The sequence below is a fragment of the Monopterus albus genome, unplaced genomic scaffold (genome assembly GCF_001952655.1).
Source record: "Monopterus albus unplaced genomic scaffold, M_albus_1.0 scaffold105.1, whole genome shotgun sequence".
NCBI classification, from domain to species: domain Eukaryota; kingdom Metazoa; phylum Chordata; class Actinopteri; order Synbranchiformes; family Synbranchidae; genus Monopterus; species Monopterus albus.
The window spans coordinates 493964-504842 of NW_018127985.1; the positions used below are offsets into that span (position 1 = coordinate 493964).

At 42.2% G+C, this 10879-nt stretch overlaps 1 protein-coding gene across 4 annotated transcripts in view; it reads right to left on the reverse strand.

Annotated features, from left to right (window-relative positions):
• Positions 1-5513, reverse strand: part of amph (amphiphysin) — a 46290-nt gene extending 40777 nt beyond the window's left edge. For all 4 annotated transcript variants that reach the window (XM_020610322.1, XM_020610321.1, XM_020610319.1 and 1 more), the window contains exons 1-2: positions 5373-5513; positions 3540-3620 (exon numbers count right to left, since the gene is read on the reverse strand). In XM_020610322.1, the coding sequence (XP_020465978.1) occupies positions 3540-3620; positions 5373-5441 (150 nt within the window). In that variant the 5' untranslated portion in view covers positions 5442-5513. The remainder of the gene's footprint in view (positions 1-3539; positions 3621-5372) is intronic.
• Between the last annotated feature and the right edge of the window lie 5366 nt (positions 5514-10879).

Consider the following 10879-nt stretch of genomic DNA (forward strand, 5'->3'; position numbering starts at 1 on the left):
AAACAGGTACTGAAAAGCAACTAGTAAGTAAAGTTGTATGAATGTACTATAAGTCAGCCATATAGTTACCCGGGATCACATGTGTCTAACTCAAGGCCCGCGGGCCACATCCGGCCCGCAAAATGATTATATATCCGGCGTGTTTATTTTGTTACAACAAACATACAACATAACATGGGGCTCTGAACTGGCATCAGTCAATAGAAAAATAATAGTAAGAGCTCTCTTCTATGCTCCATCTCTCAAGAAAAGATCCTCACACTCTCTTACTCTCTTACATACCCCGGATGTACAATAATGTCCTTCAAAACAAAAGCATGTTTCTTACAATGAGTAAAGGCGTATTCAATAATTAACATCTTAACAATATATATATACAGTTGCACTCAGAAATATTCAACCCCCAAAGATTTGTAAGGATTTATGAATAAAAATCTTTTCAAAGTGCAGGATTCTGCTTTGGATGACGTCTTTATGAGTTGAGTGATACATAAAATCAACACAGAAAATGTATGATGTAGTATTTGTGTGTAACAGTATATTTTGTTAAGATAGCCATGTCACAATTATTCAACCCCTATATAATGTTGTTTTTAAAGCTTTCTGACCGTTTTTATGGCCTAAAGTGGAGCTGAAACATCATTAAGCCTTTGGGAACAATCCTTCATTTGCTTCAGCTGTGATGCATATATAAACCCCGACCATGAAGGTTTTCAAAGTGAGTTGCAATCATGGGAAAGACAAAGGAGCTTCCACAAAAGCTGAGAGAGGAGATTATTTCATCACATCTGAAGGACCTTGGGTATAAGAAGATTTCCAAAAGATTTAACATTCCAAGAGACACTATTGGGAGCATTATAAGGAAGTTTAAAACTTTGGAACAGCTGTAAACCTGCCTGGCCGTGGAAGAAAGCCCACAATTTCATCAAGGGCCCTTAGCAACTTAGTCAGGACAGCTAAGAAAACCCCCCGTGTGACTGCAAGACAGCTACAGGATGACATGATGAAGGCTGGTACAAGTGCTTCAGTGGCAACTATAAGATGTGCACTGAATAAACAAGGACTTCATGGCCGGACCCCAAGACGCACTCCACTCTTGTCCACAAGGAACATCAACAGTCGACTAGAATATGCCAGGAGGAATTTGGATAAGACTACAGAGTTCTGGGAGACAGTTCTATGGACTGATGAAACCAAACTGGAACTTTTTGGACATATCCAAACTGGAACTTTTTAGACATATGGACCAGTGGTATGTCTGGCGTGCAAAAGGCCAGGCTTATGACCAAAAGAATACCATCCCCATGGTCAAGCACGGAGGTGGGTCATTGATGATGTGGGGCTGTTTTTCTGCAGCAGGAACTGGCAATCTTGATTGTGTACCTGGCATCATGGATTCCCAGAAATACCAGGTCATTTTAAAGAAGAAAGTGATGCCTTCTGTTGACAAATTAAACCTCGGTGATCATTGGATCTTCCAACATGACAATGATCCCAAGCGCACCTCCAAGTCAACCAAAGCTTGGTTGTAGAATACCATCCCCACAGTCAAGCACGGAGGTGGGTCATTGATGATTTGGGGCTGTTTTTCTGCAGCAGTAACTGGCAATCTTGATTGTGTACCTGGCATCATGGATTCCCAGAAATACCAGGTCATTTTAAAGAAGAAAGTGATGCCTTCTGTTGACAAATTAAACCTCGGTGATCATTGGATCTTCCAACATGACAATGATCCCAAGCGCACCTCCAAGTCAACCAAAGCTTGGTTGGGGAAAAGATGCTGGAGCGTCCTGGAGTGGCCTTCTCAGTCACCAGATTTAAATCCAATTGAAAATCTTTGGTGGGATTTGAAGAAGGCAGTTGCAGCACGGAAGCCGTCAAACATCACTGAGCTAGAGGCTTTTGCACGTGAAGAATGGGCAAAGATTCCAAGAAGCTTGTCAGCACTTATCAAAAGCGTTTGTTAGAAGTTATAAAAACTAAAGGATGCTCCACAAGGTACTGAAGCTGGGGGTTGAATAATACTGCACATGCTCATGTGTTACAAGAGTTACAACTTCAAAGTGAAGTCAACTTCTGTTGTCAAAATAACTCAGATATGTATCAATAAATATTTTTGTTATTTCAGAGGTTGTTTTGCATTTATTTTCATTATCTTTCTTTAACATCACTATAATGTCTTTTGAGATAAGGGGGTTGAATATTTCTGATTGCAACTCTGTGTGAGAAAATCATTGAAATGTTTAAAAACAATGTTCCTCAAAGAAAATTAGGGGGGATTTGGATCCGTCACCCTCCACAGTGCAGAACATCATTAAAAGATTCAAGGAGTCTGGAGGGATTTCAGTGCATAAAGGCCGAGGGCCGAGCCTGAGCTGGATGACAGAGCTCTCTGATCCCTCAGACGCCACTGCATCAAGAATCGTCACTCTTCTATCAGCGATATAACCACATGGGCTCAGGATGACTTTGGCTCACCTGTGTCAGCCACTACAATACATAGTTACATCCATAAATGCTGCTTAAAACGGGACTGTGCCAAAAGGAAGCCATGTCAACAGTGTCCAGAAGTCACCTGCTCTGGGCTAGGAGGCATCTGGGTGACTTTTCCAGGGACGCCCATGCTTATTTCAACAAGGCAATGTAAACCTCCTACTGCCACATTACCAAGGCCTGGCTGTGGAGGAAGAGGGGGCGACTGCTGGACCGGCCTGCCTGCAGTCCTGACCCGTACACAGTAGAGAATGGGTAGCGCATTTTGAAACACAGATTATGTCAACAAAGACCCAGGACTGTGTGCACATTAAGACTTGTCTGCAGGAAGAATGGGACAAAATGACACCTGACACTGAATCACTTAGTGTCCTCAGTCCCTAAATGTCTTAAGTGTTGTGAAGAGTAACGGCAGCTTCACAACATGGTAAACGCTTCACTGTCCCAACTTTGTTTGGAACGTGCTGCAGCATCAGGATTGAAGTAAGTGTTTATTATGAACACAGAATAAAGCTGATGAGGTGTCACATCAGAGAATATGCTGCTCTACCTTTGTCAATGTGATACAGGTCATAGATGATTTACACATCACTGTTTTCAGATTTAATTTTGATTTTACATACTGTCCCAACTTTTTTTGATTTGTGGTTCCTGATCAGGGTCACAGGGGGCTGGAGCCAATCCCAGCTGACACTCAGTGAGAGGCGGTGTCCACCCTGGACAGGTTGTCACTCTGTCACAGGGCTGAGAGACCAACAACTGCACACACTTACTACTATGGGCAATTTAAAGTCACCAGTCAACCTAAGCTGCATGTCTTTGGACTGTGGGAGGAAGCCAGAGTACCCGGAGAGAACCCATGCAGACACAGGAAAAACTTGCAGACTCCACACAGAAAGGCCCCGGGTCGGCCGGGACTTGAACCCAGAGCCTTCTTGCTGTGAGACAACAGTACTAAACACTGCTGTCTAGTTTTTGTCTTAGCAAATTTATTAGCTGGTATCCAGCTGAAGCTTGCTGTGATCTGGTCTGTGAAAGTAGCTCACCTCTTGACTCCTGAAGTTAGTAACAACTTGTTCAAACTGCTCATCTTTGGTCTCGTCTGCTTTTCCCAGCTTCTGCAGCACCTGAGAAAAAAAATAGCACACAGATTTATAACTGTTGAGATTAGGGATGCACATTTTCTATTTTTTTCTGAACAATAGCCAATGCTGGTTAACCAACCATTAACCAACAAAACTGAATGCTAGGTTATTTGTAATGGATGAGTTTCTGTGACTAATTTTAAAAAATACTTTTTTCAGAAAGGGTTTATTTTAAATGTTCAAATATGGCATAAAAAGCAACAGAACGTGAACTTGAACATGAACAGAACAGAACACACACGTCACATCACACACCTGTAGAACTGTGAACAGAGCAGCCTAGTAAAATAGCTTGTGTGCTGCTGACCTGAGGCAGCTCATGTTACTTTAGGGATGTGTAATATTATATTATGCAGGCACAGAATTTTGACAAGCTGTGTGGTGTCCAAATGTCCAGGTGAGGTCCTCAATGATGTGGACACCCAGGTCTTTGAAGCTGCTCACCCTCTCCACCTCGAGCCCCCGGATGAACAGTGGCCGATGAGATCTCCTCTCCTTCCTCATGTCCACTGTCATCTCCTTCGTCTTGTCCGTGTTGAGGCTGAGATTATTGTCCTTGCACCATGACACCAGACCAGCCAGCTCCCTCCTATTAGCTGCTTCGTCCCCGCCAGTGATGCGACCTATCACTGGGGTGTCATCCGCAAACTTCAGGATGATGTTGTCTTTGTGGGAGGTGACACAATCGTGGGTGAACAGGGTGTAGAGGATGGGACTGAGGACACATCCCTGTGGGGTGCCAGTGTTTGTAACAATGCTGGCTGAAGTCCTATTGCCAATCCTGACAGTCTGGGGCCTGCCAGTCAGAAAGTCCAGGAGCCAGTCACAGAGGGTGGGGTGCAGACCCAGTGTGGACAGTTTGTGGGTGAGTTTGTGGGGGACAACTGTGTTGAAGGCGGAGCTGTAATCAGTGAAGAGTATCCTGATTTAAGAGTCACCATTTTCCAGGCGAGAAAGGGAATAGTGAAGTGCAGCAGCAATAGCATCAGAGGTGGCTCTGTTGGGCCGGTAGGCATACTGCAGGGAGTCCACGGTGTCCGGTATACTGCTCTGGATGTGGGCCAGCACCACAAATATATTGACAATGCACAATACACTATAAAGTAGGCTATATATAGCTACACTGTATCAACACACTGTCTGTAGTGTTTGTCTATAGATGTAGCTACTGAGTGATCTGAAATGAGCAGTTTTAAACTGATTAATGTTTCGGTACCAGCTATCAGCAACCCTTCCCTATAAAGAACAGGCTGGTAGCTCATAATGCGTCAGAAATTACGTCATCACACCACCGACCCTCTCCCCAAACTGATCACTCCAACCCCCAACCTTGGAGCGGAAAACACCTCCTGTCATTTATCTAAAACATAAAATTAGTGTGTGACGTCTTTCCCAGCTGGTGTGACGTCACCACGAAGTGTTACAGTCGTTGTTAAAGCACTGTCGCCTGCTTCAGCCAATTAAAACTCTCTGTGTAGTTCTGGTGATTTTCCAGTTTATATTAACAGACATGATCAGACACGCCCTGACGCGCGGATCAATATCTTATCTGTTCACCACTATCATCTGATAATATCTGAAAAGACCAGTGATGTCAGAGAGCAAAGCTGCACAGGCCTGCTACCTCCAGCTACTCATTTATCTCCGTGTCTTCCTCCAGCTAACTTCCACCCGCCGTCTTCATCCCTTCATCATCATCATCCCAGCAGCATCATCCTCAGTCTCATCTCTTACCTTCTCCTGCGCTCGGTTCAGCCTTTTCTGCACGTTTTTAGCGAATATTCCCGTTTTGATTTCCGCCATGGTGACCGCAAAGAGGCGGATTACCAGCGACAGACAGGAGGAAGTGTGCGCGCGTGTGCGTGTGTGTGTGTGTGTGTGTGGGGGGGGGGTTAAAGCGACAGTCAGCTGATTGGGTGATTTCAGTCCCGCTTTTGTTTTCTCTTTTAATAACATAAACAGTGAACGATAGTATTATATTTAGGCCAATGCCAGTGCAAATGTGGAAATGTAAATGTAGCGTTAGAGATTCTATAAAGGTGATAAAGATAAAGTCGTCATGTATGTCTCACCGTGGGTATTTTTAGTGTCTCGCCATTTAATCTTGTCTCCGGAGGCTGAAGGTGGCGGTGTGCAGGTGGAGCAGATTATATACGTCTTATTTCTGAGTGCACTTTTTTGACTCAAATGTCCAGTAAACAGGAAGTGATGGATGGCAGCACAAATTCCCTTAAACAGGGATGTTTCTTCATTTGTGAAATTTGTTTCTTTGTTGATTTGTTTTTGCTTTTCTAAGGAATCAGCTGCAGAACCTTTTTAAAACAAAAAGGACCTGTAAGAGTTTGCACTGAACATGGTTTTAATCAGTTGTTGAAAACTGATACCCTCCTCGTTTTGGATGTTATATACGTTTTTCTCCTACATAATTTTAATGCACTTATTTACGTTGCTTTGAACAACAGAGAATGTGAAGTTATGTCATTTTCAAAGTTGCTGAACTCATTTAGATCTCACTTTACTGACTGTGGTGATTCAGAATGGATAGGCTTAGCTAAATCGTAGCAGACCTAGAGACCCCGTCTATGAGAGCGACAGCCTGAAAAATGACAGCACCCTGATCTCAGCTCTCTGTTCAGGAGCTGTCAGCAGATAACCCAGACACTGCAGATGAATCAGTTTCTGTCCTGTCTGTTCTCAAACCGAACACTAAAGTGGACGTTTGGACATAGCTGAAGCATCCACTACCTTATGGAGCTGTATGGGATAGTTGTTTTTTTTTTATTAACTTCTAGATGTACGTAGTGTATATCTGTGTGAAAGACAATGAGCGTGATTTTCCAAAATGACAGTGTGACAACAATTTTACATTATAGAATTTACCAAATTAATGTAATAATGTAGTGTAAAACAAACAGTTAAAATCCATTTTCAAAAGGAACTTTAGACTGGATCTGATAAGATCATAAGAATTTTGCACATTGATTTTAAATAATGTGATGTTTGTATGCTGACAGTCAAGTGACAATGAGTAGGCCTACAACAAACCTGCCAGGTATTTAAACCCAATAAAACCCCAGCAACAACAAAAATAATACATCTATAGATAAATTAAAACAGACCCACCAGTTTGTGATGAAAATATCAATCAGCAAATATTTTAAGCAATTAGTACTTATTTCTCTTTAAAAACACTAACTGTCAAGTTAGTGTTTAGTTCATATCGACCTATTTACTGGATGCTGTAAATTCTAGCTTCGATTGATACTAGGTCTATATTTAAGCTGAATAGCTTAGCATTTGTATATCAGAAACTCCATGAGTTGTATCATTTAACTGGTGAGTTATTAAATTTACTAGGTACTTACTCATGCATGTTGCTACTTGTACTGTCACGTTTTATCTAATTTGCAATCTAATGTTTTATCTCAGTATTGTATGCAAAACCGTGACCCGGTTCCAGATAAGTGGAGGAAAGTGGATGGATGGATGGATGCATTTTAATGTTTTATTGCTCTGTGCACATTGCGTAAACTTAACATTTTTTATGCAGTTATGTGCATTGTGTTAAGCAATTTGAATTGCTTATATGAAAATATGCTATATAAATAAACTTGCCTTGCCTAAGGTGTCAAGTGCTGCTGATTTCATTTTATCTGTAAGTAAAATATATTTATAGTACACCATGAGTCACAAAGGGCTTCACTAAAAGGCAAAAATGGAGAAAACATAAAATAATAAATAAACAAAAATAAGTTAAAGGCAAGTCTAATTATTCTAAAGCTCACCACAAATTTTTCTGACAAAGGGTAAGGAGGGTTAGAGCAGTGATAACCACTTCGTCAGAAATCGGACACGTCACTGAAATTCTGCGACTGAGTATCAACAGCTTTCACGGGACATCGGCCCCTTGACATTCATCCAGAGAGGAAAATATGGAGCAAATCCCATCACAAATAAAGTAAGCAAGAGGACGATCTGCCTATGTGAGATGGCTTGCAGCCACTGAGAAGCAGAATAGGGTTAGGTGTTAGGGTTAGGGTTGAGACTGTAAACCCAGAAATGACCAGGGGGCCACGTTCAAAAGACAACTTGACAGGATGGCAGACATCATATAACTATGGAGCAGAGTGATACTGAGCAAGGAAGGAAAAAGAGGCAGCTCCTGGCTGCAAAAATCGCTTTCCACTAAAGAAACTGTAGAACACAGTGAAATGGAGTTAGAGAAGCATCTGCAAAGAACACATGCTGATGACAAGATCAATAAAGCAACTAATCAAAAACTTGTTTACAAAGATACAACACAGTATAATTAGAAAGCACTTCCATCAGACATCCAGCAAATGAACAGCCAGAACACCAGAAGGCTATCAGGATGGAGAATGCAGTACAGTGTGGGGGAGCATCACCGGCCCCATGGCCAAAGGGTTTCAGGGCTGACCCTACAGACGCACTGTGAAGGCTGAGGAGAGAGGTTTGTAACAAGGCAATCATTCCCAAAGTATGGCACAGTGAAGGCTGAGTCCTGATCCCAGTAGAAGAAGAATCTATGGATATCAACCATTTCCATTTGAGTTCGAGTGCCTGGCTATATCCCTGGAAACCGACAGAACAATCAGGACTCTTTTTTATTTATTAAAACAATGAAAAAATGTATAAAATATACTTATTAAAATGTGAAACATTATAGAAATATTACATTTTATTGTCAGATGTATGTTCAGTGACAGTTTGTGTGTACACAATTTATTAGTCATATACAGTGCCTTGCGAAAGTATTCGGCCCCCTTGAACTTTGCGACCTTTTGCCACATTTCAGGCTTCAAACATAAAGATATAAAACTGTAATTTTTTGTGAAGAATCAACAACAAGTGGGACACAATCATGAAGTGGAACGAAATTTATTGGATATTTCAAACTTTTTTAACAAATAAAAAACTGAATAATTGGGCGTGCAAAATTATTCAGCCCCTTTACTTTCAGTGCAGCAAACTCTCTCCAGAAGTTCAGTGAGGATCTCTGAATGATCCAATGTTGACCTAAATGACTAATGATGATAAATAGAATCCACCTGTGTGTAATCAAGTCTCCGTATAAATGCACCTGCACTGTGATAGTCTCAGAGGTCTGTTTAAAGCGCAGAGAGCATCATGAAGAACAAGGAACACACCAGGCAGGTCCGAGATACTGTTGTGGAGAAGTTTAAAGCCGGATTTGGATACAAAAAGATTTCCCAAGCTTTAAACATCCCAAGGAGCACTGTGCAAGTGATAATATTGAAATGGAAGGAGTATCAGACCACTGCAAATCTACCAAGACCTGGCCGTCCCTCTAAACTTTCAGCTCATACAAGGAGAAGACTGATCAGAGATGCAGCCAAGAGGCCCATGATCACTCTGGATGAACTGCAGAGATCTACAGCTGAGGTGGGAGACTCTGTCCATAGGACAACAATCAGTCGTATACTGCACAAATCTGGCCTTTATGGAAGAGTGGCAAGAAGAAAGCCATTTCTTAAAGATATCCATAAAAAGTGTCGTTTAAAGTTTGCCACAAGCCACCTGGGAGACACACCAAACATGTGGAAGAAGGTGCTCTGGTCAGATGAAACCAAAATCGAACTTTTTGGCAACAATGCAAAACGTTATGTTTGGCGTAAAAGCAACACAGCTCATCACCCTGAACACACCATCCCCACTGTCAAACATGGTGGTGGCAGCATCATGGTTTGGGGCTGCTTTTCTTCAGCAGGGACAGGGAAGATGGTTAAAATTGATGGGAAGATGGATGGAGCCAAATACAGGACCATTCTGGATGGAAACCTGATGGAGTCTGCAAAAGACCTGAGACTGGGATGGAGATTTGTCTTCCAACAAGACAATGATCCAAAACATAAAGCAAAATCTACAATGGAATGGTTCACAAATAAACATATCCAGGTGTTAGAATGGCCAAGTCAAAGTCCAGACCTGAATCCAATCGAGAATCTGTGGAAAGAACTGAAAACTGCTGTTCACAAACGCTCTCTATCCAACCTCACTGAGCTCGAGCTGTTTTGCAAGGCGGAATGGGCAAAAATTTCAGTCTCTTGATGTGCAAAACTGATAGAGACATACCCCAAGTGACTTACAGCTGTAATCGCAGCAAAAGGTGGCGCTACAAAGTATTAACTTAAGGGGGCTGAATAATTTTGCACGGCCAATTTTTCAGTTTTTTATTTGTTAGAAAAGTTTGAAATATCCAATAAATTTTGTTCCACTTCATGATTGTGTCCCACTTGTTGTTGATTCTTCACAAAAAATTACAGTTTTATATCTTTATGTTTGAAGCCTGAAATGTGGCAAAAGGTCGCAAAGTTCAAGGGGGCCGAATACTTTCGCAAGGCACTGTATGAAATGTATTAGTCTATTACATTTCAGTATAAAAATCATGTATGAAAAGGGTGACGTGCTTTCAGCATAAAATGTGCTGTCCCCTAATTAAACTGGATTCTTCTGCAGCTGTGTCTTTCACAGGTTTGAATTTTTAAACTGAGGAGCAGATAGTTTCCTTGAATTGTTCCTTAATGTAGCTGATTGACCGAAGTTGCTGCAGCATCCAGAAGCAGCCACCAGACGGAGGCAGAGCTTTAGCTTTAAGTATACCTCACTACAAACGGATCCTGTGTTTACTACAGGTGTGGGACCCAGGGGTCCCTGCATTATGACTGCATTAGCTGAACCAGTTCTAGTTACTGGGAACCACTTCAGGACAAACAGGAAGACAAAAGATGAACCAGACGACACGTCTCAGGTGAGGAGGCTGTAACGCCTAACTCCTGCCACAAGGGTGCTTGATGATGTCACAGTGTGTGAGACGGTCTGTTCTGAGCACGCTCCATCTGCTCTGAATATAACAACAAACTCTTTTTAGTCTAAAAATGATTTTGACACCAACAGAGTTTCTCCTCCACGTGAGGTGATGATGATGCTGCGCTGAGTCAGTGTGTGTGTGGTATGAATGAATCAGGGGCACTCTCTCTTCCTCCTCTTCCCTCCTTCCTCCTCCTCTTCTGTCGTGACGTCCATTCAGGAGGAAACACCACAAACAGTCCTGATATATTCTGAGACTTTACTCACTGTGTGTGTGTGTGAGAGAGTGAGAGAGAGAGAGACTCACAGGGAAATACCTCTGTGGACAGAGGGAGGGATCAACCCAGCACAGAGGTATAATTACAGTAACAGAGCAGAGAGGGAGAGCAGAG